The sequence below is a fragment of the Camponotus floridanus genome, unplaced genomic scaffold, assembly GCF_003227725.1.
Source record: "Camponotus floridanus strain SB8 unplaced genomic scaffold, Cflo_v7.5 scaffold68, whole genome shotgun sequence".
Taxonomy (NCBI): domain Eukaryota; kingdom Metazoa; phylum Arthropoda; class Insecta; order Hymenoptera; family Formicidae; genus Camponotus; species Camponotus floridanus.
In genome coordinates this window covers 466,044-483,609 of record NW_020229836.1, presented here as the reverse complement: position 1 = coordinate 483,609, position 17,566 = coordinate 466,044, and the positions used below count along the sequence as shown (strand labels likewise).

Below are 17,566 nucleotides of genomic sequence, written 5' to 3'. Positions count from 1 at the left end.
AAAACTATTTCTCTAAAAAGAAATTTCTCTCTCTCTCTCTCAATCGCTCGCTCGCTCACTCGCTTTCGCTCTCTCTTTCTCTCTCTCAACATTATTATTATTATTATTAAAAAAAATTATGTATGCGCGGAAGTGTGTATGTAATATAAGATTTGTGATATCCGCGAGAAATTCTTTAATATAAGATCCATTATTATATTTTATTGCTGTTTGGCATTTCTCTCATATATAGAATGTGTTACTGTCTTCCTCTTTTCATCCCAACATTCGAAAAAAATCCTTAGATTCTATTCTGAAAACAGAAACGCTTTCTCCAAGTATTATTCCTTTTCCTGTTCCTGTTTCTCTCTGAATTGTGCAATGTACTTGATGTGTATACTTTTTTAATATATAGCCTCCGCCAAAATGCAAAAGATTATTGGAGAAAGAAACATTAACGAGAAGTGTCATTAAACCTATATACAATTTATGAACCCTTCGAAATTATATGGTCACTATTTAGCGTTTTAGACCATAAATTTAAGGCAAAGATTGCCTATAATACACTATTTATACAATTTAGAACAAAATATTAGGCATGAGAACAATGACGATTAGTAACAATGATAATGGGAATAATAATGAAATGCTATACAATGAAAATGACACATTGACTATGGAAAGAAACGATTGAAAATAATAATATAAGAATAAAATAAATAATAAGACTGTTCCAAAAAAGGCACGTCAAAGCTTTCGTCAATTCGGATATCGTGCAATCATCTTAATAGATTCGTGACTTGATTCTAAATTTTTTTTGTATATTATTTTCTTGACGAGATACTCCCTCATACAATTATACTTACGACAACCGGAATAATTCTCTATATACTCGCGAATCTATATGTATCCTGAAATTCCGAATATGTACTATAACTAAATAATATGTGTGTGTATATGTTAACGTATACTTGTGAGTAACACGCTGCAAACTACGAAGGATAATGTGATTACCTCGTTAGTTTCGAGTATCCGTTATGAATAAAATATCATAAAAGACTACAGCACACTATATTCCATAGCGAAATTCTTAATACAATTGAAAATCCCACGAACAAGAACAAAATCGCGATCGCCATTGTAACGATCGAAAAAAATATATAGTTCGTTAAAATGATTCCGTTAAGGAGGATTAAAAATAAGATACTCGCGCGCGCGATATATATTTTTTAACATAGCTTAAAGAAATGCATACTCATTCGTACTTTAAATTAAATCATATAAATATAAATCGCATATGAACGATATCTGTCTTACAATTGTACGCGCGTTTCGACAATGCCATTCCACATGCATATTTCTATCATCGATATTGATGCTTCCAATCTATTTAAGTTACATGCTAATTCCATATATACATGTATACATATATATATATGTATATATATGTATACATGTATATATATTTACAATAGAGAGAAACTTCGCGCATGTGAACATTCAATAGATTTGGGCATCTCGATAGAAAAAAATTTTGGTCTGTACATACAATGTCCTTATAAATCTTACCTTTCGTAATAAAACTTCGGCATCTCTGGAAACTTACGAAATCTATATAGCATGCCGCATACGCCGAGATATACATATTTCTTCGATTCAAATTCAAAGAAAAAAAAAAGAAAATTGTAATGAGATTTCTATTTACGTACAATCGCGTGTCAAAATAGGATAATTCTTTTCTTTTCTCTCTAATTTCTTTTTGAAATTGTCGCGATGGGTTTATTTCAAACACATATAAAAGGCATATAACAAACATATATAAAGAGATCTAATTATACTGATCTCCTAGCATTTCGCTTCTTATGAGAGAGCGGGGGTCGGAAGGGAGTCGCTGCTTATATATATATAATATGTATATATATATATATACGTAGGACGGATTGTCAAAAATTTCATCTTTAAACACATCTCTACTGCTTTCTGCTGCTTTTCATTCGGCAAACTTGCTCGATCGTAAATTTTTGTATAAGTATATGCAAATATCGATTCGTATTCACAGTTCGGATACTCCCACCCCGCTCCATTTACTGGCCAAGTGCACAAAGACTGTGAAAAGTGTGCACGACATACCTTTGTTCTGTTATATTTAATTAATTACGCATTCGCTGATTGGCACAAGCGGCTCGTAAGTTCCCAGAAAATTCGTGCGATTACTTATTACATTCGCTCGTACGACTTTTAGTCACGACTCGACCGAATAATTTATTCGGTGAACCATAAACCGGAAGGTTGATATTGGTGTTTGGCTGGCGATAGCGGGGCCAATCCATAAACAGCTGTAGGCTGCATATGCGCAGGCAACGGATGTGCTGCGTGACTTGCCAGTAATGGTCTGGCCGAGCTGTGATGAGCTGGCGGTGGCAACGCTCGACTAGAATCATACAACGTTAATGGAGACGAGCTGTAAAAAACGGGATAACGCACATTAGAAAGTCTTCACAAAGCTCTAAAAAAGAAATGATAAGTTTTTTTATAAATTGACCGATTCATGAGCATATATTTTTGAGAATAAACTCAGAAAATAGAAAATAGTTTGACTATTAACTTGAATTGATAATTTTACAGTTAATTGTATATTAATTATAATTATTTAAACAGTTAATATTCGAAGTAATAATTAATTAGCGTTAAACAAAACGCTAGAATGAATATTATAAGATAATAAAAAAGACATGCATGCATCAACTAGTTTCTTAGTTACCCACCCGGGTGTGAATCCTTGATAGGTGGGCACTTGTTGCTGCTGAATAGCAGTAGCAGCCTGCGAGGGTGCAGCGGTAACGTACACGGGAGGTGGCACCGCATGAGCTCTCGAACGCACATGAGCGTATTCCTGATAGAGAGGTTGTCCCAAATGCTGGGCACTTCCTATCACAGGTCCGCCGGCAGGACTTCTACCACCGCCACTGCCCCCTGGACTTAAATGAGCCGGATGTCCGTGATGACTGTGGGTATGACTCGGATGGGCTGCCGTACCTACTACCTGGCTCTGTCTATAAAACACAAAACGAAATCCACTCCTCCTTATATATAATTCATACGTTTCATCTTTTTATTATAATATATCTATTTACAGATGTAAAGAAACGCGCTCTCCATGATTCATTTATCCCGAAAGAGAGAAAAAAATAATTTATAGAAAACTTGTAGAAGATTTTATAGAATCGTCTCACAGAATTAATATTGAATGTTTACTGTCTGATTTTAAAAATTTTATTTTGAAAAAAAAAACTCGCACATGTCTTACACATTACATGTTGCTCGAAGAATTGTCAATATATATAGAATCGCTATTCCAAAGAGTATGTGTTTCAATTAAAAATACAGATGGAAAAACGATCAGAAGAAGGAAATTCTCACCTATATTGATGTACAGGATTAGCCACCACCCACTTTTGATGATCTCGAGAGTGTGCAGCCGGTGGTTGAACGTATTCATGTTTATACTCAGCACGTTTTCCGGGCCAGGATACTCGTTTGTCCGTGCCAGTTGTATACACGATATGTTGCTCTTGGAGATGAGGATGCGCACTACTCGTAGTCACATACTGCAAGAAGTGGTCATGCATGTCATAGACGTCATCCTAGAAAAAATATTCATCAAAGAAAATTACTAAATAAAAAAAAAAATAAAAAATATCCTGATAGCATATACACGATCCAGGTCTTTCCTTCTTTCCTCCTTTTCTTCATTGAACGTTTCGCGAAGTACTAAATAAAATAAATCCGCGCTTCTGATAGAATTGCAAACAAAAGAAAGAAACAAATCAAACGTAAAACTGTTTCAATAGAAATTAATTAACCTGATAGGTCGGTGGCTCTTTGCAAGCTGGCGCGTGACACGGATGTGGAGCAAGATACTCGACGCCAGGTTCCGGTTTCGTCGCAACGTTCACCATATTGCATTCGGACTGCACTTTTGCCAACAGCCGCTTTTTTTGTGATTGAGAAGAGTATGCTGAGCTACTGCTGCGTAATAATCAGAAAAAATTAATCAATTATGTATTAATAATACATATAAAAATCACAATACAATACATGTAAAAATACATATAAAAAACCATGGCGAAAACAACAAGTTTTTTAAATGAATATTGCGTAACTATTAAAAATATAAGCTCTCCGATTTATTCTCTTTGCGATTTTCTCGCGATTTCTTGCTTTTATAGAAATTTATTTGATTCAAAGAAAGGAGGTAGAATATAAATCAGAACAATGATTAAAATAAAAAAAAAGAATTTTAATGAAAAATCCTTTTCACTGCATCACTATTGCAGTAAATGTTCACCTGCTAACGTGATGTTGTTGTTGCGGCTCGTGCTTGATCAACTGCGTGGTCTGTTGATGCTGCGGGTGTTGCGATAGATGTTGATATATATGACCATGCGTACGGTTTGGACTAGCTTCGCCGTCGCTATCGCCAACGGTGACACAGCTGATGACATTCTTGCGTTGCGCTCGATGCGATGATGAGCTGCTGCTGCTATGCGTAACGTGCCCGTTCGTGTGTTGCTGACTATTCGTGTGTGTTGACTGCATTTGTACAACACGCGGCGTCGACTGCGTGCTGTAAATTGAAACAGAAGAGATTTCATTATTCAAAATTATCAAATGTCGTTGTTGCGTGCTTTAACCACTGGCAAGTTATTGCATCCATATGAAACATTACATGCTAATTTGCAACAATATTTGTTACTAAGAGACATTGGCTTTGTGTTAGTCGATAGTTGTTTCACGCCAAGCTCCGCAACCAGATTCCTAAGTACATCCGTAGTACCAAATACATCGAAAGTATAATTATTGTTCACAAAATAATATATGTGTGTATAAAAGGGTAATTTTAGAAAATTTCTAATATACAATAAATAAATTAATACAGATAAATTTCATTTTACAAAAAATTTTAAAAATAAAGGCTAAATTAATCCATCAAGATTTCCAAAGTAAATCACATATCTAGAGAAAACCGATTTTGAATAAATTTATAATAATAAAATCTAATTTCGAAAGTAGAAAATAAGTCCTGTTCTTCGTGACATTCGATTGCATATTCTTTAATCAAACTAAATTAATTATCGTTAATCACGTAATCCTTAACGGCACATTACATTAATATACCTTCGTATGACTTCCTCACGGACAGGACGTCCGTCGCCCGACAGGCGAGTTGCCAAACTTTGACAGGCGCTGCACTGACGGTCTCCGCAGCTGTCAACGATATCATGCGTGATTCTACCAACTGATAATGCGCTAACAAATAAGCGTGCTTAACTATATATTTTTCACAAGACGATAATCGACTGACGATGTTAAAGAAGCACAAAATGCATTTTCAATCCATTTTTTCTATTTAATTTTAATTTTAATTTTTCTTAATCTTGTCTTGATTTGTCAATTTGTCAGTTTGATTGACAGATTTGGATATAATTGCAGTAAATGCAAGTTTCTATGATATTTCTACAGATACGGCAGAAAAGAAAACCGATCGTTTTATTTATTCACGAAAACATGATTATCAGACATCTATAATATCTAAATCTGAACTCTACAGGTGCATCATGTTTTATCAAATCTCTGATGTATACTACTTTTTTAATATACTGGATGCAGGCTATACTATTATATATTTGGTATACACTCACCATTTTCCGGGCGCCTCATCTTCACTGTCACTAATTGTGATAACGGAAACGGCTGGTGAAGGCGTGTCATCGATCGTAATAGTCTGCTGTCGCACGGATGTGATTGGTTGGTGCTCCACATTGTGACTACTGCTGTGCTTGCTACTATGATGATGGGATTGCACTGACTGTTCCTGCCAATGGCTACTTGACGTCGGCGAGTGTCGTCGCATGCTACTGGGTGGTGTACTCTCTTTAACCCTCTTCTTTACCGGACTCAATTGTTGTGTCTCTTTTTTATGTTCATGTCTATGCTGAGTCTGCTGCGGTACCGTAACATGATGATGATGTTTAGTGACGGTACGCTTGCCCCAGCTCTGTGAAGGATGCTCGACGAGTGCGCTAGCATTGTAAACCTCCGTGACAGGAAATACCGGCCGCTGATCCTTCCCCAAAACAAGGGAGATCAGTTAAAAACTGAATTTTTTTACTTTTACATTTTTTTACATAATAGATGATGGTAATAATCACAACAGATAAAAGAAGAAAGGCAATAACCCAGCCGCATTAACGATCCTTTTTTTCTAAATAGTACAAATATCAGTTTATTGACAAGTACTACCTGTAGAATAGCAGAGCTATCAACAATAAGAGGTCTTCCCCAATCACCGGCATCACTGAGCAGTGGTTGTTGTATGGCTGCATGCTGCGGCGGCAATTGTTGCCACGATGGTACGATCGCAGCCATTTGACGACTTCCACCAGGCCAAGATGTCTGCACAGCATTCTATGATGATCATAAACATATATCAACACGCTAGACGGTATTAAATGGTAATTCAAAAATAAAGAATGATATTTTACTTACAGTAAGCAACATTTGCCGACCAGTTTCGACCATAGACACAGGAACCGCAGCATATTGTTGTTGAGCAGCTGCAGCTGCCGCAGCCACGGCTTGCTGCGATATGATCGATGGTTGAATTTGCAAAGGGGCCTGTTGCGGTTGCGGTGGCTATAAAAGCGAGTTCATTATCAATGGTCAATCATTCGAATAAAACACTAATTATACATATGTAATAGCGTTACTATATTTTTAGCAACCTGAGCAACAACTACGTGTTTTGCAGGGCTTGGCATTGTTTGATATCCAGGCGGTGGACACAATATACTAGGCACCAATTGGTGCGGGAAGTCGTGCACGCCATTTCGCCCGCTATTGGATCCGCTAGACGACCCACTATACTGTGTTGCCCGTCTGCTACTGTTACTATATATTTGATACTAAAATAGAGACAATTATAAATTATATACATCAAATTTTTAAATAAAATGTTATATAATTGAGAAAACAAAATATAATATATACGAATATACATACCAGATTGTCGTATCCTGTTTGCGCAGTGCGGTGCTCTCTGACTAATCGCTGCACTTGATTGGTCAATTGATTGTTGAAGGTGAGAGTCACCGCACTGCCATTCGTGGTAGGTACAAAATTGGCTACTAAAGACGTTGGTGGAGGTGGTTGAGGCGCCGGTGGAGCCTGATGATGTGCAGGACTCGCCGTAAAGTCTCCCGCGCGCCTACAAACCTCCATCATCTGGACGGAAGCTTTGACGTTGTTACAATGCGCGTAATCGACTAAATGTGCCAGAGTGACAAATGCGTGGTTCAGTGCCTCGCCGGGTGTTATACGGCGCTCCTTTAATTCAAACACATAACAGATATGAGAAGAATACTGCATTACGTTTTTATACATAAAAGAATCTCATTCTCTAATCAAAAGCATCAATTAGATATTACTACCTGGTCCATTGTAAGCATCCTCTTCAAGAGGTCAATGAACTCTCTCCTGTCTGCTTTCTCTGGCAAGAGTTGACCGCCATCTAAATCAGTCGGTACATTAACCTGACCAATATCGTCAAGGCAATTAAAAATATATTTCCTTGCTTCCTTAGATTTGATACCAGTCTCCGCTTCGTGCTCTTCCGGTGTCTTTAACCGCCAAAATGGATATGTGCCTAAAAATATATATGAAATTTGTGAGAAATTTATGTGCGCTATTATTCGATATTATTATTCTGCGTATCGATACACACTGTCCATGTCCCGGTAAAAGAATTTTGTTGTTTTGCTAGCGTTGTTTAACATATGCTCCGTCGGTAGGCCCTGTGTTTGACTTATATATCGAATTTGATCATACTCGGAACTGCCCGGATATAATGGCCATCCCAGAAACAACTCTGCAACAACACAGCCGAGCGACCACATATCTATCGCTTCACAATATGGAAGTCCCAGTATGATCTCGGGCGCACGGTAGTATCGCGACTGCAAATAGGTGTTACAGACGGCTTTAGACACATGCGAGGCTGATCCGAAATCAATGACTTTCACTCGATATGGTTGACGAACTGGATCCACTAGCATAATGTTCTCCGGTTTCAAATCAGCATGTATCAATCCTAATTGCTGCAAAAGTAAAGGGTTATTAGGTATTTGCTAATTCTTATCATCGATCGAGTAATGTGAACGTGGACATAACTATAACGCGTACCTTTAATTTTAACAGCGCGGTCAATACTTGTTGGAGAATGGGCCTGATATATTTGAGGGGTAGAGGTGAGAATTTATTCTGCTTCAAGAAATCGTAGAGGTTCTGCTCCAACATTTCAAATACCAAGCAGGTATGTGACTTGTGCTGGAAGCATTCATAGGCGCGCACGAAATTGAACTCATCCGCATTTTCCTGACTAAGTCGAGACAGGATGGAGACCTGTAAATGCGATAAATTGCTCCGTATACAGAATGAAACTAATGTTTTTATCAATGTTTTTGTTTGTCTCTAAATAATATGTCGTAAGATTTCACAATACTCACCTCAATCTGACCCTGGCGCGCGTACGATGGATGGTTCTTTAGAATTTTGATGGCTACTATTTCGTTCGTTCCTTTTTTCCAACATTTTACAACCTGCAAAAAAGCGATTTATCTTTGTACAACCAGTAACTGCAATATAATAGCTGCTGTAACTTTCATAGTTTCACATATTCAGGCAAAATTAATATTACACGAAGAAAAATATATACTGTATTCAAGTAAATATTATTTATTTTAAGTATATCGTAAGTTTGTATATCACAAATATATATATATATCGCAAATATATCACAAGTTCACCACAAGCATTAAATTTAATTCAATATATTTTGAATTTTAGTGCAGTATTTTAGTCAAGAATATTAAATTAAAACAAAAATTTGGTTTGCTTACTACATGAGTTGGCGTAAAATAAGTTTGATTTTTCTTTGATACAACTTTACAATATTCTTGAAGAGAAAATAATCTCTTCTTTTGAGTACATGATAATGAGATTTTCTAACACTTGTAACGAGTATATTTTAAGACTATTATCAAGAATATATTCTTTATTAAAGAAAACTATTGCTAATTCTTTATTAAAGAAAACTATTGCTTAAAAAAGAAAAATAATTAAAAAATTATTAAGATTATTAAAAATTAATTAAAAAAAAAAAAAATAAATTGAGTAACCGCTTTTCTTGGTAGTGGAATGATATTTTTCTCTGTGCACAAACGTTTGTTCTTACCTGTCCGAAAGTACCTCTGCCAAGAAACTCGAGGACTTCGTACTGGTTGGTCATGGAGTAGAGGACTTCATGCTGCACCAAGTGATAATCCCCGTCGCCCTGGGGATTGCTGCCACCGCCGTTCCCGTTGGCCGCATTAGCCACTTGCTTGCTATGCGCCGTCATACTCGTCTGCTTGTTGTGCTGTTGCTGCTGCTGCTGCTGTTGTTGTTGCAGCTGCTGTTGTTGCTGTTGGGTATGGTGCTGCGACACTACAGTACTACCCACCGCATTCGTCGCATTGGCGGAGTGGACTGCCAGGCCGTCACCATTACCCTCCCTCGACCAAGTTTTTCTCTGTAGGAGGAATATACCTTATACAAAAATTTTTGGACGTTAAGAAATCATCGTCGAATACGGAGAACTTTGAGAATTGGGCAGAACGGGAAGAACGACGGATAAAAACGACCAAACAGTAACAGCGACGAACCAAGATCTCTTGGAATAGGGGCCGATATACAACGCACACACCTCGGCGCGTACAGTAGTACGTGCTACCTGTGCAACGAAGATCCCAGAAATTTTCCACACCGGCAATCGACGCAAAGGAGAGCTTCGATCGCCGCCGATTGCGTGATTCGCGCATCGGTGGAGATTAATTAACGGACGAGGGTACTTATAGCGGACGTTATATCGTGCATCCTCGCGCGCTATGAAGCATCGCCGGCCGTGTATCAACGCTCGCTCGTCGTCGATCATCGTCGAGGAAAACGTACTCTTGCGAGACCCTGCCTTTCGCGATCTCGCGCCAATTCTTTGGCTAATAATCGTTCTCTTCGTCGCGCATAGTCATCGAAATTGCGACTCTCGCTCGACAGAATCACGCGCGTGTTCACACTTCCGTATACGATGGTCAGCATGAAATATGTAATGGAAGCCTTGAAAGCAATCGATAGTTAACTACGCCATACGGAAACGTTATCTACGCCGCCAACCGGCGCTCGTGACACCCTGCAATGATAGGCAACCGAAACATTATCGTCGCGCTCTGTGATTATCCTTACTTAATTAGTCAGGGGGCAGCTCGAATGTACCGCGCGCTCTTGTTCACGTGTATTATTGTTAATAAACCAACCGAATCTTTCGGATGAGAAAAAGGAAGAAAGATCGAACCCTTTCGGCTTCGAGAAACCGAATTACTCGCGTGAAGATTCTCTCTGGCCCATCAACGACGTACCCGATTAATAGCAAATTCTCGCTTTGTCAAGTGTAGTAAATTCTCCATCTCAAACCGATCTGCATTTTTGAATCTCGTTAATTTCATCTCCGATAAAAACGCTCCTTTTATCAAATAATATTTTATCAGTCATCAGGTTGCGATTCTCAACGGTCGAGGATTTTCGAATTGATCGTGCAGTTTATACGCGAGAGGATGACGTATAAAATGCATGTATACATTCGCGAATATACATGTGTATAAATACATGTATACATTCACGAATATACATGTGTATATCGCGCATTAGTTTGCAGTAGTATCTATAGGTTCCTGGTAATAGACGTCATTTTCCTACATTAAGTGCGTATACGTCGTTGCTCTTGTAATTAGGAAATTAATGAACGTCGAGTGAATTGAGATACGTTGTAAGTAATTAGGAATTCGTTATCGGAACCTTTAGACTTATGTGCAACATTTTACGATGATGTCGAGCCGAAACAATTTCGAAAATTTACACGTTTATATAAGAACAGACGTTTATTATCGATCGCTGAATAGTGAATCAAGCATGCCAAAAGATTCGGTCGTGCCTTGGTTGTTTAAAAGGAACGAACGGCAGATTAAGTTCAATGTGCGTCGATTTATCAGCATGGAGATGTGACAACACTCGATTGTCACGATTGAGATGGCAAAAATCGCGCGACGTAACGACAGCATATTACGAGACGTTTATATTTTGCGAACGATGGAGCGAGAATGTTAGGAGACAAGCGCAATGAATCAGCGAGGATATAATAGCGTGCAACTGCAAGCCGTCCCATGTTATTGAATCGACGTCGAGTTACAGCCAACGCGAGGATGCAATTTGGAAATTTTCGAAGGCGGATGAGACGCCAAACACGAGGCGAGCCGAAGGAACAATTATTAGATGAGATGTTAGCACAGAGAAAGATAGAAAGGACGACACATTTCTTAAGCGTAATTTAAACGAGCTCATGCTACACAGAAAAAAATGTATACTGTATCCAAGTAAATATTATTTATTTTAAGTATATCATAAGTTTGTATATCCGCAAATATATCACAAGTTCACCACAAGCATTAAATTTAATTCAATATAATTTGAATATATTTTGAATATATTTTTAGTAAGTGCAGTATTTTAGTCAAGAATATTAAATCAAAACAAAAATTTGGTTTGCTTATTACATATAAAGTAAGTTTGATTTTTCTTTGATACAACTTTACAATATTCTTCAAGAGAAAATAATTTCTTCTTTGGAGTACCTGATAATGAGATTTTCTAACACTTGTGATGAGTATATTTTAAGACTATTATCAAGAATATATTCTTTATTGAAGAACACTATTATTTAAAAAAGAAAAATAATTAAAAAATAATTAAAATTATTAAAAATTAATGATTAAAAATTAAATAATTAAAAAATAATTAAAAAAAGAAAAATAAATTGAGTAATCGCTTTGCTTGGTAGTAGAATGATATTTTTCTCTGTGTACGCATATCGGAAACAAATTCACATCAGGCTGCAAGTAAGGGGGATAATATTCTGCCCTTGATTAATTGAAATCAATTTTATGTACAACAAGCGATCGTCGTGATCAACAATTATTATCGAGAACTAGTTGAAGGATTGCAATAAGCTTACAATGGATGAGCAGAGGACAAACTGTATAGTATATTCTTGCTATAAACCAGAGATCTCTCAGGCCTTTCCCTTTCGCCTCGGCTTGTAGCAAGAGGAGGCATTAGTCGCGAAGCGAAAAGTATCATGACTCGTTGCCAAACGTGCTCTCGGAGTCGAACAATCTAGCTCTCGAGCCTGCGCCGTTGTGCCAATAAGCGGTTAATAGTCGTTAGATTTTATTCGCTGGAACGTTAAAGATGACAACACGTACGACAAGACGGCGAAGGAAAGTTCTTCCTGCCTACCTGCATAAAATGTTAAAAAGAAAAAATTGTAACTATACGTCGGGAGAAACGTAGCCGCGATTGTTCGCGCTCTTAATTATACGCGTGTGTTTATAACAGTTGGCCCGAGAGAATACGAGCAATGGCGAAACAACAACAAGCTACGGTAACTCGAAATTTGCAAACAAATGAGGCATTGCCGCGATAGTTTGTTCATTATGCTGATTACGTGCGATGCTGAAAGAAGGGAAACGGACAAAAGCCACGCATTTAGCGCTAAATATGGTTTTGAGACGAATACATAGCTAAACCGCGGACTATTATGTTAAAAATACAGATTCTAAAACTAGTAATTAAGCTCGAAAATAAAACGCGTGTCTTTGATTGGATGTGATTCCATCAGCCTTGTAATTCAATGTTGAATCAACAACAATCTTTATATTGAATAAAACAGAATACTAGGACCGAATTTAGCGCTGAATACGAACAATGGATTTTACGTTAACGATTAAAATACGGCAACATAAAGAGAATGTAGGAAACCACACCAACCTTCTGGCCACAGCGTTGGTACGTATCTAAGAGCTTGATCGTCGAGGCTCGTACCAGGGTCTGCTGGTTCGGACTACTCTTCTGCAGCGCATTATTGTTGTGCAGCGAGCTAAATGCGGTATTAGCACCGTTCACGGAGTATCGTTGTTGCAGACCGGTATTGTCCAATTGGTAGTCGCTGGTCGATTGGACCAATGCGTGCTGGATTACCGGCTGGCTCACGTTGTAGTCCAACTTGCGCTTTTTGCTGTGATGGTGAACGGTGTTGTTACTGCTGCTGCTGCTGCTGCTGCTGCTGCTGCCGTTGACGCTACTCGTCTGCTGTGTTTGGATGAACATGTCATACATTCCCTGCAATCAGAAAGCAACGATCTTGATAACAACCATTGATTTTTTTTGTATATAAGTGTGTGTGTGTGTGTGTGTGTATAACTTAATTTTTTTTATCATTATTTATTATTATTCTTTTGTTAAAGATATATAAAGAGACAATCTTTTTTTCATTCTAAATCATCCTCATATAATCTTTTGTCATTCTTTTAATTTTTTCATCTTTTTAATTTCTTATTTATATTATTATACTTAATATTATTATATTATGTATATTATATATATTATATTATATATATGTATGCATTTATTATTACATTGGTACAGTTTAAAGTTTGTAAATCTAATTTCATTGACAAAATAATTAGTAGGTCAAATCACTAAAGGTTAAAATGTGATAAATATTTAAATATTCGAATAATGATGTTATCTATTAAGATATTTCCTCAACAATGTACAAAACCGCCACAGAGCGACAAAAAATACAGAGGATACAAAAAGTAAGGCCAACGACCATGAATATTTTAGAACCACCTCCGCGTCCACGTCGGTTTAAATCAGTGATTCTCAAAAAAACTGTCACCAGATATCGTGTCGCGTATTTTGTTATATAAATAAAAGTGACCGCTTTCTGTTTGTTGCAATAAAGTTTTCAATAAATTTAACTTGGAAATAAATAATTTTCTTGAGATTTATCGATTGAATCGTTTTGAGAGAACGGTCTTTTTTTCTTCCTCAATCTCAGTTGTCGTGGCTGAGAACTCTTTGTCCCTTGTTGCTACGCCGTTCTTATCATTCGGTTATATTAAATGCTTCGAAACCTATCGATTTTGGGACCATTTCAGAATCTTATAGTTCTTCAATTTATCTCACATCCTAAATTTTAACCACGTAATAATGTCTTATACTAAAATATGTTATAACTATAAATGTAAAAAATTAGGGTTACCGTGCGATTTAACTCACAAATATGAAAAAAATAGATAATACATATCATAATAATATATATCAAGATTTCCATGACTTTTAACATTTAATTTTTGACATTAATCGGTTTGATATTTGATAAATTAGGGAACTTACATCACAAATTACTGCGCATTCATGTCACAAAGTTCGTTAATCTGTCTGATATAACTGACAGATATTTTCTCCTGTGCTACCAACATGCTATAGGTTCACGTAATTCTCTGCGTTCACAACCAAATACGCAATATTGCACAATGTATTTGTGACTCATAAGCCAGAGTTACCGATCGAATAATACCGGGCGAACGAAAACATCCGATCGATCGCTGTCCCAAGTGTCGTGGAAACCTCGCGCGATTTCAAGCCTCCCGCCTCCTCGAGTTACCCCTTCCTTCCTTGCTATCCATCCATCATATCGGCACGCATCTCATTCTCTTTCTCCTTCTTTCTCGTTCTTGCTGTCATTTATCTATCGCGCGAGGACGTGCTCTAATTATAGTGCTGACTGTCAGAAATAGTGCTGGTCGGCATTACGAACGATCCACGGTATCACGAGGTACAGTTACGTTTAAGTTAACCGGCTCGACACCCGTTGGATCCTAACAAACTCGTGCAAACAAGTAGCACAACCGTATCGGTCGTCTGACAGAAAAGTAAAATACCGTCGTAGAAAAGAAAAACCGCATCGCGACGCAAGGATGACAATTTCGTCAGTTGCGGGAAAAAACTTTTTTCGTATTTCCCTCAATCTTAACTAAAAAAAAGTTGATGTTAAAAATCTGATTGAAGACAACAAATACGAATACAAATACTTTTAATATAAAATAGTATCACTCGATGCGTGTTTTCGTTGAAAATCTGTTTTTTATTATAATTAATTCGATAACTTGTCAAATTGTCCTTTTAAAGATGATAATCAAATAATAAGCACAATAATAAATGTATATAGAAAATAGCATCCATCATGCAAAAAATATGATTCACGTATTTTGCCCAAGATTGTAGAGCAAATATATAGGACAAAGGAGGAAGCTGATGAATGCGAATGGATGAAATTGCAGTAATTTGTTTCAGCGAAATAAGTAGTGGCGGGATAACTGTTTTTCGGAGTAATTTGTCAGGTCACGTCGCGATGACTCAGCCCGGAATAAAATTAACAAAAACTTTGCGTCACCCAGTAGCGACCGGCCCCCGCGCTCGTAACCCGTACACGTACATACTATGTACGTACGTTCGTGCGAGTAAGTACGTAGGTATGTGCATCGCGCGTTGCGCTTATATTCCGTGCGATGAGTCAAGCCGATCGATTGATGAACGGGGAAATCCGAGCTTATTCGTCGAACGGCCAAAACTTTCGTGGCAAATTGCGAGATAGCCAAGTAACAGCAAATTCCAAGTGACCAATCGCGTCAACTGTCGCGACAGACTTACCAATCGTGCATACAGAGTGACGAAAAAGTACGACAATAAAAGCGGCGGTAAGAATATTTAATCGCACAGTTCGTCTGATTATTAATTTCAAGAAAGGAGACACGAAGTTAAATTTCGGAGACACGAAGTTAAATTTCTCCGTTCAAGAATTTATGTCTGATAATTCGGACGTGTATGAAAGAATGTTTTAATTTTTAATTATCAAGTAAAACTCGAATTACGTACATGTATAATCGCATGCACGATTTGAATTCTTGCTAAGAAGTTGCAAAGAATTTATAATTTCGGGCTTATATTTTGCTTCCCGCATATTTTTCTCTATATGCGGCTAATCAGCTGCATTTTATGGCGGCCAACACACACAAACACAAACAAACTGGAATAATATGTAAATCCTTCATTGGAAATCCTGGCAAAATTTACAACATATTATAATATTGTAATATTATATTTTCTCGAAAACGCGTATTTAACAAATGCGCCGAAACTTTCTCATAAAAGCTTCCTAATAAACTTCAATAAATATCATAAAATCGTGTTGGAAAAAAACTGAAAAAATATCTAAGCTTATCTTTAAAAAAAATATTATCAATATCATTATGAAAAATCATTGCTTACGACAGAAACATTAGAATTTTTTAAAATAATTTCTAGATTGCTTTCACAATAATGTTTAATAAAAAGTCGCGAAATCAGCAAGATAATACATCTTATACGGTATTCGCGATATGTGTATAATAATACACATGTATGTGTTATCTGTGTATATAAATTTTTATATTTCGTTTGCATAACCTGCGACATTTTTTCGGAATTCGCAATAAAAAAAATTCAAGATTTACTCGCTTTTTCTACATTTTGCGTGGAAAGATGGAATTGTGTATTGTCTCTCGTGGCCACAAGAGAGTAAGCGTAGATTCAGCGGTCATGCATCGGTGACCGGTCATTCACTGATGCATCTACCCCACGTACATTGATAGTACGTAATCAATATACCGCGCGACGCATCTGCGACAAGTTACTTTTAAAGCGGAACCAAGCGGAACGTATCGATATGCGTGTGAGAGTCGCGCGACAAAAGATTCGATAAGTCGCGCAAATATCATCGGGACTCGGGTCGGGCAACTAATTATAGATGACACGTGACGTAAACGGGACACCGCGCCGCTCTTAGTGCGATATTATGTCAAGTCTTCGCGCTGCGCGATACTAAGGGGAACTTACGCGACGCTCGTCGTAAATTAGAATCCTAGTATCGCGACCATAAATGTCCAATGTGTTACACGTCTCGTATTTATAACCGGCAATCTTCTGCGTGCGCAAAAATTCGCCGACAAATTGGACGTTGGCGCATTAAGCTTCATTTACGTCGCGCCGCACGAAACGACATCGCCAACAATCGAGGGAGCGGAGTAATCCTTTGCGAATGGTGTACCGTAAATAATCGCGTCTAATGCAAGTGTAACTACGTAATGTAATCCTTCGCGATTCCACCGGGTATTCTGATAAAAGCGCGTATCGAAAACATGGCTGCATTTCCTCAAGCTATTTTAAAGTCACCTTTCTAAGAAATGAAAATTACGCGTTAATCAATATACATGTTTGCAAAGTTTTTCGGAAAGCTACGGATGAATAATCGCCTTTTTTAAAAAATACGCGGACACACAGAGAAAAATATCATTCTACTGAAACAAGAAAAGCGATTACTCAGTTTATTTTTCTTTTTTTAAGTAATAGTTTTCTTCAACAAAGAATATATTCTTGATAATAGTCTTAAAATATACTCATCACAAGTGATAGAAAATCTCACTCTATCATGTACTCAAAAGAAGAATTTATTTTCTCTTCAAGAATATTATAAAGTTGTATCAAAAAAAAATCAAAC

At 37.3% G+C, this 17,566-nt stretch overlaps 1 protein-coding gene across 8 annotated transcripts in view; it reads right to left on the bottom strand.

Annotated features, from left to right (window-relative positions):
- Positions 1-446: 446 nt before the first annotated feature.
- The window catches only part of LOC105258547 (homeodomain-interacting protein kinase 2), a 120,056-nt gene continuing 102,936 nt past the window's right edge, over positions 447-17,566 (bottom strand). For 2 of the 8 annotated variants that reach the window (XM_025413541.1, XM_011269860.3), the window contains 17 exons: positions 12,952-13,302; positions 9,272-9,607; positions 8,544-8,636; positions 8,221-8,439; positions 7,763-8,135; positions 7,467-7,684; positions 7,042-7,365; positions 6,765-6,944; positions 6,529-6,675; positions 6,283-6,447; positions 5,682-6,100; positions 5,158-5,247; positions 4,328-4,606; positions 3,843-4,008; positions 3,400-3,623; positions 2,745-3,032; positions 447-2,440 (listed from right to left, as the gene is read on the bottom strand). In XM_025413541.1, the coding sequence (XP_025269326.1) occupies positions 2,242-2,440; positions 2,745-3,032; positions 3,400-3,623; positions 3,843-4,008; positions 4,328-4,606; positions 5,158-5,247; positions 5,682-6,100; positions 6,283-6,447; positions 6,529-6,675; positions 6,765-6,944; positions 7,042-7,365; positions 7,467-7,684; positions 7,763-8,135; positions 8,221-8,439; positions 8,544-8,636; positions 9,272-9,607; positions 12,952-13,299 (4,068 nt within the window). In that variant the 5' untranslated portion in view covers positions 13,300-13,302 and the 3' untranslated portion in view covers positions 447-2,241. Of the gene's footprint in view, positions 2,441-2,744; positions 3,033-3,399; positions 3,624-3,842; positions 4,009-4,327; positions 4,607-5,157; positions 5,248-5,681; positions 6,101-6,282; positions 6,448-6,528; positions 6,676-6,764; positions 6,945-7,041; positions 7,366-7,466; positions 7,685-7,762; positions 8,136-8,220; positions 8,440-8,543; positions 8,637-9,271; positions 9,625-12,951; positions 13,303-17,566 lie in introns of those variants that run through there. The other 6 variants (XM_025413544.1, XM_025413545.1, XM_025413543.1 and 3 more) reach the window with 6 other exon arrangements.